This window comes from Sycon ciliatum, chromosome 5 (genome assembly GCF_964019385.1).
Source record: "Sycon ciliatum chromosome 5, ocSycCili1.1, whole genome shotgun sequence".
NCBI classification, from domain to species: domain Eukaryota; kingdom Metazoa; phylum Porifera; class Calcarea; order Leucosolenida; family Sycettidae; genus Sycon; species Sycon ciliatum.
Genome location: NC_088647.1, coordinates 1359485 through 1374304, shown reverse-complemented (window position 1 = coordinate 1374304; position 14820 = coordinate 1359485). Strand labels below are relative to the sequence as shown.

General features: G+C 45.2%; 1 protein-coding gene across 1 annotated transcript in view; it reads left to right on the top strand.

Annotated features, from left to right (window-relative positions):
• Positions 1 to 4775: 4775 nt before the first annotated feature.
• The window catches only part of LOC135816568 (uncharacterized), a 16580-nt gene continuing 6535 nt past the window's right edge, over positions 4776 to 14820 (top strand). Inside the window, exons 1-2 of the mRNA XM_065329762.1 lie at positions 4776 to 4912; positions 11839 to 11935. Of these exons, the coding sequence (XP_065185834.1) occupies positions 4910 to 4912; positions 11839 to 11935 (100 nt within the window). The 5' untranslated portion in view covers positions 4776 to 4909. The remainder of the gene's footprint in view (positions 4913 to 11838; positions 11936 to 14820) is intronic.

Below are 14820 nucleotides of genomic sequence, written 5' to 3'. Positions count from 1 at the left end.
TAGCGCCGAGGCCTGCGCCCGCGGCCGTACGCATGAGCTTTGGCAATTCTGCAACTACTTCTTCTAAAAAAATGGCAAGAGATTCGTCCACCACGTCCCCGACCTCCACCCCTAGGTGGTGTCGCGCTTATATACAGTTTCAAAGAATGCCAGTGAAAACAATCATGACCATGACTCCGATGAGCGTACGGCCAGGCAGGCCCAAGTCCCGGGCGCTGGCCAAGGCGCGTAGCACAGGAGATCTACGCACGAGGCCTTCATGTACTGATGTAAGCGAAAACTGATAAGATCATCGCGTGTCAGCAAAGGAGTGATAGTGTAGCCACCACGTCCCCGACCAACCTACTTGTTCTTGAGCATTGAGCAAAGAAAAAGGCAACAGGTCTAGCCACCACGTACCCAACGTCCACCCTATGTCAGTATGTGGTATCGCGCTTATAGTTATACCGTCTACGCGGCTCAAAGACAAAGGATGTAAGTGGAAACCTGAAACACGATCATAGAGTTCTGGCAGGACTTTCCGCCTTCATCAAGGCCTCGTGCGCACGGCCGCGGGCGCAGGCCTCGGCGCTACGCGCCTTGGCCTGCGCCCTTGGCCGTATGCACTCGGCCTTGATTCAGCCATAAAGTCCTGCCAGAACTCTATGATTGTCTACATAGCAGCGTGAGTCAGCGTTGTGAGAGGGCCAATGGTCCTCAGCGCTTGTTCAGCACCTCCATGGCTCCATGAGCGACACTGACTAACGCTGCTACATGTATCTGGTGTTCACGAGGTGTTTGTCGCGCTGGAAACGGAGCGTCTCTGTATGTAGTTTGTATCCCTGGTGATGTTTTGGGGAATTCACCCCTCATGACATCAGCTTGAGCAGGCTGAGGAAGATTGTGCCTGGAGAGCACTATAACTTACTTAGTATAAGTGGTGCTCTTCAGGCACAATCTTCCTCAGCCTGCTCAAGCTTAACTGATGAGGGGTGAATTCCCCAAAAAACTGTGTATTGAGCAGGGAGTGGTGCTTTCTTGCAGGTTTGCCAAGTGGACGGTTCGATGGACTTCTCGTGTGCTCTGGATGGCAGTCGTGAGTCAATCAAGTTAGATTTGGTGGTTGGTTGGTTTTTATTTTACTTCGCACATTCAAACGGTATGACGACCCATAAAAATTTAATGATGGCGAAGAATTCAAGTCGGCAGGAAAACCGCGAGCTCCCATGTAGGGACCAACACACAATTCCACAAGAGGCTCAAGCTGTTAAAAACATTACTTCCTTTGGTATATCTCTTGCGTAGTCTGCGTGTGCATGTACAAAGTAGTAGTATAATAATAATAACCGAAGCAAAAAGTCTTCATTTCCCGTGATAAACAAGGGTTTTCTATAAGAGGGACTGACAATGACATCCAGGAACGCGCGATGAATACACCTAATAATATGTACGTGACTGACTGAACTTCAATTTTTTTAGACGATTTGTACTTTACATTTCGCTTCGTCGTTCGTTCCCCGTCACGTCACTATGGGACAAGTGCAGTCAGCCGCAGTATCTTTGTTTTTGTGGCACATGCAATAACTAACTTTTCTGGTGTTAGACTGACTGCTGGGTTTTTTTGCTCCCCTCTTTTCACACGTGCTACATGTTCCTGTCGCAGACATGAGCGCGTGTCGTTAAGACGTTATCACCTGACCTTGTTATTACTTTTGTCACTTTTGTCACTTAGTGTATGCCTCGTTTCTATGCAGAATGAGCGCAATTGCGCCAATTTAGCCCTATAAAGATCAGTCTATTCTTATTATTCTTTCATTCAACATCATAATTATGCCTCCACTGATGAGCTCAGGAGGAGCGAAACAGCTGTCTGGAGGGTCATTGTCAATATCAATCCATATACCGGAGTTGCCCTCGCTGTGGTGATGGTGATGATGTGAGTTCAGAGTTTGGATCGGCCAAGAGCGCAATGTGGTGGTGTGGTGTATTGGATTCCATAATGGCCGGGTCGTCGCTACTTCTTCTCGATTTACTCGTGTATCCTTTCACTGCAAATGTATGCGACATCTACCCTTGATGTGCACGGGGGGCCAGGGTTCAGGGCGGCGGCCTGGGGAACGTGACTAGTTTACTTCCACAACACTGCATGCATAATAATACTAATACAGCACGCATATAGCTCATATGAAAATCAAATGAGGGTCATGCATCTGTCGACAACGTCGAGCCAGTGCGTTCCATCTGAGGAAAGTTGGGTGCTCCGCTTCCAAAAGAGACATATTGAGAAGTAAAAAACGGTTGTCTTGATTGACGTGTACCTCGCAACATACAGTACGTGATCTACACGTACACAAGTACAATCATGCAGTTCCTCCTACACACACTTGTATGTAGGCATTGCTTGCTCCGACCTACTCCGATTGATGCCAGTAGCTGAGTTGTCTCAGTTGACGCCGGAGGTAAGACGTGACTCCAGCTTGTATAATACTTTTAGGCATGTACCATGGTATGTAATTGTAACAAAAAGTTTAGATTAAATTGAGGCACATGTAGTAAGTAATAATATTATAACAGGTGTTCAGATTAAGTTCAAGTTTGTTTGTTGAGCGGTGCTGGATTACGTGATAGCATCAGCAGCGGGCGGCTTGGTTCCTAGTGCCAGTAGTGGCACCAGTAGAGCCACTACTAGAGGCAACCAACGTGTAGAAGATGTTCCGATGTGGTGAAGGCCTACCCATACCATGGCCGCGTCGGGACATCACCAACCTCGCGTCTAGAGAGCTAGAGAGCACCTTCTCACGGCAGTGTCGTGGTGGTGACAGTGACTGTGGTCAGGTGACGAGCTGAGAGAGGTAAACCATTACCAGGGGCAGAAGTGTTAGTTGGAAGAAAAGGAGCGCACTCATACCACGAGAACAATGGAATAATATGTTGTGCTTTGAACGTCGTGTTCATGTGATAATCATCAGAAATCTTCATCACAATGATAGTTGGACAACAAAGGAAAGATAATTATGGTACCATAAGGTGAACATTATTAGATCTAAAACTAATACAAGAAACATTGACTGGTATGTTAAGTGAAGAGTGTGAGTGCTGTAACGAATTCTTTCTGCTAGCATAAGCCTGGATGACGAGTAAGAATAAACATGACTTCTTATACGGAGAGTAGACGAAAACTACTAGCGTAGCACACCACACTGAAGCAGGAATCATCATACAATTGCAAGCACGACACCAAAATAATGCTTGAATACAGCAGATTTGGAATGATGAGGAATACTAGGGTGCCCAGCAGCCTGCCGTTGATCATGCAGTGTTTGTGAGTACTCGTAAATCTGCTGTATTCAAGCATCTGGTGTCGTATTTGCAATTGTATGATAATTCCTGCTTCAGATTTGATTGACATGTTGTTCTATTTCGCAAATCCAAACGGGTGTTTCTCCCCAAAACAAAGATAGCGAAGAGGTGAGATATAAGAGAGGGAAGAGGTGTATGTAAAATGTGTCTGGATGCACTGGAAATAATAGTCAGCTGGAGAGCAATAGTACGGATTCAATGTCAAACATGGGATACTACCGTTGCAGGTACTGAGCAAGGAATACTCCAGACACTGTCAGTGACGGATTGTGTAAGGTACCGCTGCAGCTTTGATGGTCTCCTGCGTCGTGCTGGAGCGGACGTCTCCTGGTAATCTGTTCCATTTTATCTGTAGCGCTGAATGCATACCTCGACGTGCCAGCGTTCATTCTTGCAACTGGAAGTCTGAATCCGTCCTGCTGCTGAGGGCGCGTTTCTCTGGTCATTTGCGGAGTCAGTAGTTACGTGATGCACTGGGATGTCTCAACCGTGTAGGCTCTTCCACAAAAGAGCTAAGGTGTTCTGGTCAACTCTGGGGTAGATTTCCTAAAACAGCATCAGAACTTCTGTTGTGGCTAGCACAGCGGGAATGTCAGCCAAAGCTCGGTTGGACTTCGGTTGAGCGACGCGATGTCCACGGAGGCTAGCAGTTGCTGAGCGGAGGACCTTGTCCAGGCCAGAACGGCGGAATAGGGTTCTTTTCTCTTGTCCGAAAGCATGCTGGCAACTCTGTTGTAGAGCGCAGTAGCCGCTTTACCAAGTCATCCTGATGCACTCAAGACTACTGACACAAATGACCCGTGCTCGATTTTCCGGGTTCGCTCCTCATACGAGGCCTAGCGCCTCTTCTCGGCTTCGTGTTTACGTATGTTGCAGGAATTGACTGCTGGTGATTGGTTGGTTGGTATTTTACTTCCCCGGAATGAACACGCAGTGCTACCTTCTTGCCTGGGCAAGTGGGTTGTCCCAGCTTTCACAAAATGACGAAGAACTGCTGGAGGTTGGAACGGGCATGCAGGTTAGATACGCGAATATCGAGGAACGTTACGTCTTCTCGAAACGCCCACCCCATGTGGCAGATGCTGCAACGTCCAGGCGCTAGGCGAGCGCCGTCGGCTGAGATCGCTGTGCGCACATGTGCGAAGACGCAGGGTCTCACCGGTGAGTGGTAGCGAAGTAAGTATTAGTTTCAGGGCTCACATTATGGGTCACGTCTTCACTGTCAGATCACAGAAATCATTGTGGTGCACGGAGACGTAGCCTAAAGCTAATTAAAAGCTAGCGTTTATAGCCATCAGTCGGACATGATCACAAAGCGTGTTCAACCGAGTCTCTGGAGGAGGCACTGAGTGCTCAGGTCGAGGGCAGTCCACATCGTGACATCGGGTCAACCATGGTCAGTCCTAGCGCAAGTGAAGTGCGTCACAGACCCCTGGAGTACAAGGTGCGCGCTTACGCCCAGAATATTATCAGTACTACTACTAGGCCTAGTTCTTGGTTCATTTCCGATCTGCAGCTACAGAGGAAAGGACGAAGAAAACCTCTCTGAAGACCAAGGAAACGGACAATAATGGTAAGCCCCATTGCTGTGTTTGTCAATGTCAATGACTTGCTTCCTGAGACGCTCGCTGTGCTTTCGGGTAAGAACTACATGATTGTAGGCATGCGTTTGACTCTGAGGACGCTTTCTTTGACGCTTTCTTGGCGAACATACATATTATTATTACTCATGCTGTTGTATACCCAAAGTCGCAGAAGTACAAATTCTCCTTGATAATGGCAGCGGCCACAGTACAGTTCATTGCAAGATACTGGTTGTGGTAGAAGCAGTCGATGTTCTTTGGTCCCGGTGGTTGCAGATGTGGATGTCTTTGCCATTACTGGTCACTCGCAGAAAGAGATTGTTGTGTTTCTGGCGCTCGTAGAACTGACAGGCGTTCATACTAGTGCTCGAAAGTTTCTGATAGAACTCATGAACTTTGAACCGCGCACTTGTGCGTACTTTTTCTGGGCCTGGGCATCGATGCGCATCATGCGTGTTGAAACTCGCTGACTTGACTTCAGTTCAGGTGCATGCTGGCATAGAATCTACATGCCAGTCACATAGACACAATATTTTAGCCCTAAGATATGCCAATACTTCAGCTTGTGCCTTGCACTGCATCATTTTGATGATCTCCTTGCTATCATAATTATGAACTACGTACAGTGTATAGTGATGGCTGGGCTAGCATCTGGTGTTGCTCCTTCAGCTCTGGGTATTTTGTAGTCGGTATAAGGGGGCGGAGGGGGGGGGGGGCAGGGGGCGGAGGGGGGGGGGGGGGTACTGGCACAGTCATGACGTCACAGGATGAAATTTATGAAAATATTTAGGGGTCAAACAGGTGTACCTTTAACTAACGAAGGGTAATTTTCTTGACGAGCGGGTTAACGGGTACCCTTTAGCAGCCAGGTTTAATTTTTGCGCAATCTTCACTTAAATCCTAATTTTAATTTATCTGTTTTCGGTTGCATTTTGATATCACATTATGATTCGCGAAGTGATTTGTGTCTGATAGTTGCAGAGGTAGATCTACTAGGTGCAAAAATGCAACAACAATGCAGACACCCAGCGTGGGGGTGTAAATAATTGACTCCCACCTGGAATGCGCGGTCCCAGTAGTGTGGTTCTGTACTGACTGGATCATCGAAATCCAAACGGGTACCCTTTTACTAACGGTACCTGAGATTAACGGGCGGATACCCGGGTACCCGGTACACCCCTTTGACCCCTAAAAATATTCAATTTTGTTGCCAATTTTTCCTGACGTCACAAGATGCCTATTCCGTAATTCAGTACTTTCATTTCTAGGGTACCCTGTAAGAAGGCCTTAGGCCTGTGGGGATTGCCCTATCAAAAATTTGATAATTATAATAATAATAATAATAATAATTTGGAAAGGATTGGGAGAACTTCATATTCAAAGGATCAGTCGGGGAAGTGAACTTAGCGATGTCAGGGTAAATTTCTGTTTTGAGAATCGGGCAAATATTGTAATACCATCCGATTCCTGAAGACAAGTAGAGTATACTGGCAAAGTTTGAAGCAAATCGGAGCAAATATAGTGGACTTATTCCAGTTTAGAGTGCGCGGGGTAAGCGCCGCCATTGTCGAAAAGCACCATGCCGCACTGTACACAAACCAGATCTCACCACGGCACAAAATCGGTCTTGACAACAGGGATCGCGGCTCATGAATAATCTTGCGCACTGTACAAAATGTACATACCGTAGCTGTACTGTTTGTTTTTTTTTGTTGCTGCAAACTGTTGGAGAAATTCAAGAAGACTGTTGAAGAGTAGCCGAAGTATGAGTTGTGATTTGACCATTCTCCAAGACAAGAAGAGTTCGACAAGTAGATTATGATCCTGGTGGTGGTCCGCTTTGAACTTCATCAGTTCTAACACCAATGCATTTGAAACGTTTCCGATCATGCCAGGCAGGGGCTTATCCTGCAATAACTGCTCCTCCTTGAGTCCAAGACTCGACAAAACATCTTCACCGCCAGTCCCTTTGCTGGACGAACACTCATGATGGCGGTGTATCCAGCAATGGAGTACCTGTCGCGAAAAATACTACAAGTCTGGTGCGCGGCGTGATACGCCGGTGAAACTTGGCAGCAAACTAAATTGGACGACGGGGAACACGATGGAACTAAAATCAAACGCGTATCAGGCAGCGCAAGAGATGAAAAAGGCGACTGAACATACGCTAACTTGTCGGCGGCCATACTCCCAGCTCCGTAGGCGCAGCGCGCCCGCACAAACGCGGATACGAAAGTTCATCTTCTATTTTCGTGGCAATAGTCACGACCAAGCTTGTCACTGACGTCTTCAGGTCACATTTGAATATCCCGCGTGCCAAGTACTGCACGCTCTGGCCGCGACTGGCATTCTGCCGTACTGACCTTTTGTGCCATCATTTCAGCTGGTTGCTAGGGAATCCAGCGACAAGCGTGGAGGTCACGTGGCACGGCACTCTGACATCGCTAGTGAACTGCCTGAAAAGAGAAAAAAACGCCAGACCCACCAGGACTCGAATCTGGGACCCTGCTTGTCATGAGCAATGCTCTAACCACTGAGCTATGGGACCAGGCTGAACCTAGAAGGCGCTGACGTTGAATATGAAGTTCTCCCAATCCTTTCCAAATTTAATCACTTTCTTTCACCTCTGGTAGTTTCCAGAAACTGACCGTGGTTGGTCCCCTGGGGGAGGGAAAAAGACCCAAGTGCCATCAGTATGTGTGGCACGTGTCGTGAGCTGCCTTTGGAGTGAAAAACTTGTAAGCGCCTTCTAGGTTCAGCCTGGTCCCATAGCTCAGTGGTTAGAGCATTGCTCATGACAAGCAGGGTCCCAGGTTCGAGTCCTGGTGGGTCTGGCGTTTTTTTCTCTTTTCAGGCAGTTCACTTCCCCGACTGATCCTTTGAATAATAATAATAATAATAATAATAATAATTTGAAACTCGGATGTTGAGCCATAAATAAATGTAAAAGAGAAAAGGACATATGGATACGAGTTAAGAGTAACTCTCCATCACTGTAACATGATACTATATACAGTCAGAAAGTGCAATAACTAGGCACAAAACTGACAGAGTACTGAGACATTCGACGTCCTGACACCTAACTTCAACACATCTCCGTAGCGCTAACCGACAGCCTTCCAACTTGGAAGTTCCGTTGGGACTGTAGCTTTTGCTCGTTTTCGTTGCGCTTGCCTTCCCCTCTTTGGTCTTTCCACAACCTTGAACCTTCCAAGTTGGAAGGCTGTCGGTTAGCGCTACGGAGATGTGTTGAAGTTAGGTGTCAGGACGTCGAATGTCTCAGTACTCTGTCAGTTTTGTGCCTAGTTATTGCACTTTCTGACTGTATATAGTATCATGTTACAGTGATGGAGAGTTACTCTTAACTCGTATCCATATGTCCTTTTCTCTTTTACATTTATTTATGGCTCAACATCCGAGTTTCAAATTGCACACCTGATGAGCCGTCACGAACCATACGGCGAAACGTACGTCGTGTGAAACAACTTGTTTTGTAGTCAACTAGTCCATCACAATGTCATGCATGAGGAGTACTGTAGGAGTTTGGCTTTCGGCTTGTACAATTCGTTTTCGCAAAGCTTCCCTTTCTTTACTTATCTTTGATATTTATGACCCACCCAAGTTGGGTGGTGTGCTGCTTTGCTGCTTCGAATTGTAGTTAGACCGCTTTGTCAAATATCGTACTGGTCTCGTCATCGTCCAGTAACAATCGACATTCTTTGTTCCGTTGGGACTGTAGCTTTTGCTCGTTTTCGTTGCGCTTGCCTTCCCCTCTTTGGTCTTTCCACAACCTTGAACCTTCCAAGTTGGAAGGCTGTCGGTTAGCGCTACGGAGATGTGTTGAAGTTAGGTGTCAGGACGTCGAATGTCTCAGTACTCTGTCAGTTTTGTGCCTAGTTATTGCACTTTCTGACTGTATATAGTATCATGTTACAGTGATGGAGAGTTACTCTTAACTCGTATCCATATGTCCTTTTCTCTTTTACATTTATTTATGGCTCAACATCCGAGTTTCAAATTGCACACCTGATGAGCCGTCACGAACCATACGGCGAAACGTACGTCGTGTGAAACAACTTGTTTTGTAGTCAACTAGTCCATCACAATGTCATGCATGAGGAGTACTGTAGGAGTTTGGCTTTCGGCTTGTACAATTCGTTTTCGCAAAGCTTCCCTTTCTTTACTTATCTTTGATATTTATGACCCACCCAAGTTGGGTGGTGTGCTGCTTTGCTGCTTCGAATTGTAGTTAGACCGCTTTGTCAAATATCGTACTGGTCTCGTCATCGTCCAGTAACAATCGACATTCTTTGTTCCGTTGGGACTGTAGCTTTTGCTCGTTTTCGTTGCGCTTGCCTTCCCCTCTTTGGTCTTTCCACAACCTTGAACCTTCCAAGTTGGAAGGCTGTCGGTTAGCGCTACGGAGATGTGTTGAAGTTAGGTGTCAGGACGTCGAATGTCTCAGTACTCTGTCAGTTTTGTGCCTAGTTATTGCACTTTCTGACTGTATATAGTATCATGTTACAGTGATGGAGAGTTACTCTTAACTCGTATCCATATGTCCTTTTCTCTTTTACATTTATTTATGGCTCAACATCCGAGTTTCAAATTGCACACCTGATGAGCCGTCACGAACCATACGGCGAAACGTACGTCGTGTGAAACAACTTGTTTTGTAGTCAACTAGTCCATCACAATGTCATGCATGAGGAGTACTGTAGGAGTTTGGCTTTCGGCTTGTACAATTCGTTTTCGCAAAGCTTCCCTTTCTTTACTTATCTTTGATATTTATGACCCACCCAAGTTGGGTGGTGTGCTGCTTTGCTGCTTCGAATTGTAGTTAGACCGCTTTGTCAAATATCGTACTGGTCTCGTCATCGTCCAGTAACAATCGACATTCTTTGTTCCGTTGGGACTGTAGCTTTTGCTCGTTTTCGTTGCGCTTGCCTTCCCCTCTTTGGTCTTTCCACAACCTTGAACCTTCCAAGTTGGAAGGCTGTCGGTTAGCGCTACGGAGATGTGTTGAAGTTAGGTGTCAGGACGTCGAATGTCTCAGTACTCTGTCAGTTTTGTGCCTAGTTATTGCACTTTCTGACTGTATATAGTATCATGTTACAGTGATGGAGAGTTACTCTTAACTCGTATCCATATGTCCTTTTCTCTTTTACAATAATAATAATAATAATAATAATAATAATGTGTTAATTTTTGCCCGTAAAAGAGGCTTGCACTCCATTAAAAAAAAAAAAAAAAAAAAAAAAAAAAAAAAAAAAAATAATAATAATAATAATAATAATAATAATAATAATAATAATTTGAAAGCAGGACGGAGGCAGAAAATATTACAAAAAATGTATTATCTACGCATGCATCTACGCAAGATTCACCACCAGCCAATTAGGACATGTGTCAAAGTATTGAACGTTTTCGTTCCCTTCTTGTCAAAATACTACAGGGAATGATGGAAATAAGCTAAAAGACTACAACTATAAGGAAAATAAGTTCAGAAACTTTTTCTTACTTTTTCTTCATAAGGAAAATAAGTTCAGAAACTTTTTCTTCACATCTATTTTTTCGTGTCACTTCTACACATAATTGGAGTGATATGTTTCTGAACTTATTTTCCTTATAGTTGTAGTCTTTTAGCTTATTTCCATCATTCCCTGTAGTATTTTGACAAGAAGGGAACGAAAACGTTCAATACTTTGACACATGTCCTAATTGGCTGGTGGTGAATCTTGCGTAGATGCATGCGTAGATAATACATTTTTTTGTAATAATAATAATAATAATGATAATGCAGCCCCCATACTTACCTTCAGTGTAGCATGGTATCTGCACCGTCTCTGATAATAACTATTATGAGGTACAAAGACAGACTGATGACTGGAATGGGAATCACCACAACTTACTTTCTAACTTTCAGCCGCTGTCCAATGCATGTAGGCAATGTACTAATAGAGGGTCAATAGTAATAGTATCTATGGCAACCAGAGATTGGTGAAGGCGTTCACCCATTTCACATGCATGCGCTGCAAGCGGTTGAGGAAGGGAACGTATGAATTATTTTCTCTGTTCGTGCTCAACTGGACTCCCTCGACGATGACACATTGATAATTCTAGGCCGTTCAGAATTCTTGCAGGATGTTTCCAACCGATACAGACTCTTAGATCAAGGAGCATTGGAAGGGATTCGAAAGCCATGATCAGCTTTCGCAACTCGGATCTACATGTACATGGTAGTGAAATAGATGGCTGACAATAATGAAAATCATGTACTTCAAAGTAAGAAGAGTAAACATTGCCATAATAATACTGAAGCAAGAAGCACATGAATCATGATTTACATAAGCAAACAGGATACCTCTTGTGTTGGGAATAAATGACCCACAAAAAAATCAGGTTTCGCTTTAGACACAGTTAGCCTACCACAAAGGACATCATCATCAGCTTGCTCGGAAGGTAGGAGCTTGCTTGAGTGGGTCCTCCTAAAGAGATCAATAGTATCAGTTAGCTCGTAGTAAAGGTTGTTTGGCCTTGGAGATGAGATCGAATGTACTTGATCCCATGTGAATGATCATGAGAATATGTCTGCTGCCAAGTATGCTGCCAAGTATGCTGCCAAGTATGCTGCCAAGTATGCTGCCAAGTATGCTGCCAAGTATGCTGCCAAGTATGCTGCCAAGTATGCTGCCAAGTATGCTGCCAAGTATGCTGCCAAGTATGCTGCCAAGTATGCTACCAAGTATGCTGCCAAGTATGTTGCTGTCTGCTGCCAAGTATGCTGCCAAGTATGTTGCTGTCTGCTACCAAGTATGTTGCTGAATTGAAACTGTTCTACTGTAAAGCTAGAATACTTTAAAAAAAGTAGAAATCCCACAAATCTCACCTCATTCTCTCTGTGTGTTGCTTCTAGGGTTCTTTGAGCCTCCTTGTCGCTGTCATGGCGATGGTTGGGGCTTTGACTGGCAGTCCCCTGCTCGCCACTGGATCACCAGTTACTACACCTAAAGGTATGTGGTGTGCTGTATGCACGTGAAGTACAATGCATTGCTCAGGTACAGGTAGGGATGACAGCTACCTTCGCTACAACACGTAACGTTAGAAACGTAGAAACTTGAGTGAACCCACCACAAAGTGCATGGTGCTTGCCGAAAAATGTGCAACGTGGTACGAACTGAACCGAACTGAACTGAACTGAACAAGACAAAGCAAACGGTTTTATAGCCAGCGATAAGAGTTCCAAGAAGTATCAGAAACAACGAGGCGCGTCATGCATAACTACTAGAAATCGCCTTTGAATGTGTGTAAGAGAAACGGTGGTAGAATAGTGTCGTGGAAAATACTCGGAAGACAATTAAGACAGACGAATGGAAGAACGAGCTATAGAGTGGGGAATTACGTAAAGCGAGTATAACCGAGAGATTTGTAAAGTACAGTGAAAGACGTCAGGATGCTAACATTAGGTTCATGTATCATAGTCAGTTTACACACATGTAGAATACTACGTTAACAAGGCAGGGACACTCAATGATTTTCCAGGGGCCTGTCCAGTGTTTGAGGAGTTCCGGTGAGACGTGAGGTGGTGGGTGAGCATGTAACCAAACAAAATCCTGCTTTTTGAACTGGGAAGCTGTGGCCTTCCGATCGTAGCGGTCCTTGGAGTACCTGTGGTGTTGATCGGTGTGTTGACGAACGGTGTCAAAGGATGTCTGAAGGCGGGCTTGGAGATCAGTGAAGAACGTTGTGATTGGCTGTGGTGCATGTGGTTGTGGAAGTGGGTACATGAGGTGTAGTGGCAACGTAGCTTCACGGCCAAACATGAGGAAGTATGGTGTGAAACCAGTCGTTGAGTGGAGCGAGCATCGTGGTACGAAGATGTTTATCCCAGTTGGATTGCGTATTGTTCGTGTAAGCTTTGATAATGTTCTGGACCGTGCGATTGGATCGTTCGACGAGACCGTCACATTGAGGATGATACGGAGTGGTGCGTGTTTTGTTGATGTGGAGCGTCCTGCATAGATCCTGGAATAGGTCGGATTCAAACTGAGAACCTTGGTCGGAGTGGATTTGCTCAGGTACTCCATAGCAAGAGATGATGTGTGTAGTGAGTGTATTGGCAACTGTAGTGGCTTGGATATTACGGAGCGGGAACAACTCTAACCATTTGGTGAAGTAATTGATAACAGCCATGATGAAAAGATTACCACTATTTGAACGAGGTAGAGGACCCATGAAGTCGATAGCGATGATGTGATACGGGCGTGTAGCTGTGATGTGATGAAGAGGAGCACGTGCAACAGGATTCTTGTGCTTGTTCTGTTGGCATTCCAGGCATAGAGTACAATAGCGGTCGATGGCTGCTTTCATTCCTGGCCAGAAATAATGCTCGTTGATACGTGCGAGGGTGCGTTTTTTACTTAAGTAGCCAGAAGTCGGAGGAGCGTGTGCATCATGGATCAGAGGAGTCTGCATCACGGAGGGAACAAAGGGAAACTGGATCCACAACCAGAAATCAGTTGGGACTACAACAGTCGCTCATGCTCTGCCAGACGTTTCTGGAGTGCTGAGGTGCTCCATCACCTTTATGCCTGCGCTGACTCGGCATTGTGAAGTCTCAGAGGTTTCTATGGTAACCAGTATTGCTATGGTATCTAGTGACTATCATCAGTGGAAGCTCGTCACAATAGCCACAGCAGATAGTCTCTAAAACAAACAATTTTTCTAATTGCCTGCAAACTCCAACACAGCCACTTACATATTTAAACTTCACTTCTCAACTCCAAAAACGGTCTCTTCACTGCGATTCAAACCAAAATTAAAATTAACATTATACACCTATGGTGTAATGATTGTGTAATGTCAATTTTAATTTTGAATAGTGAAGAGACCGTTTTTGGAGTTGAGAAGTGAAGTTTAAAACAAACATAATAAAAAGTTGTAGCACTCACTTTTTTCAAATGATACTTGGATGGTGAGGCAATTTAATTATGGTAAAAAAAGGAGAAGGACAAATGCTGACAGTATATGGTCTGGTGTTACGTTGGTGGACCGTTAGTCATAACTTGTAACATTTTGTCCTTATCCTTTGATGCTCCGCATGCCTCATCGTGTCCACACACACAGTCCCCATACGCATTTTTGTCCATTTGCCACTAACATTCTCACAGTAACTACAAAGACACACACCAATGTTGTCGCTGCGCTATTTGTACTTGCACGGTGTCGCTGCGCTATTGGTACTTGCGGGCTACCGTATCTCGTGCTGTATACAGTACATTCATAAAAAAAAGATGAGCGCTGGCTCTGGTGATCTCCCGTGTTTGGCGACTTTTCTAGATTTTATCGTACAGAGTGCAGTGCCACAAAATTCGAAATTTGAAAAAAGGGTACAAAAAGATACGTCGGCACGCTGTTACAAAATCGGTTGTGGCGACAAACGCGATTAGGCCGGCTACAGGGAATCTGTAATATGGCAGCTGCCCCAGCACCATTCAAACATTTCCCTTTGGCAGTTCATGGTACGAACTTCAACAAAGCCCCGTGTAATGTGTACCAGGGGAAGGCGAGACAGCATGTCTCTAGACATCAATAGGCATTGTATGAAAAGCCAGTCAATACTGACAATCGGACTAAAGAGCGAGAGCCATTTTTCAAAGTTCGGTTTCATTCGCGCACCGGGCCCGAGCTGGCAGCACAAACAAACGCCGTACTCACACGAATACCGTTGGGTCCACGGATGGCCACAGCCATCAAAAAATAGGAACGAACCCATCCACAGCTTCTTTCGCTTGCTAGCTGTGCTGCAGCGTGCATGCAACCGTTTTGCAATTTCTCCCTCGCACCCACGCCTCCTGACATTTATTATCGTTCTACACTCTCCTATGTCTCACAATGA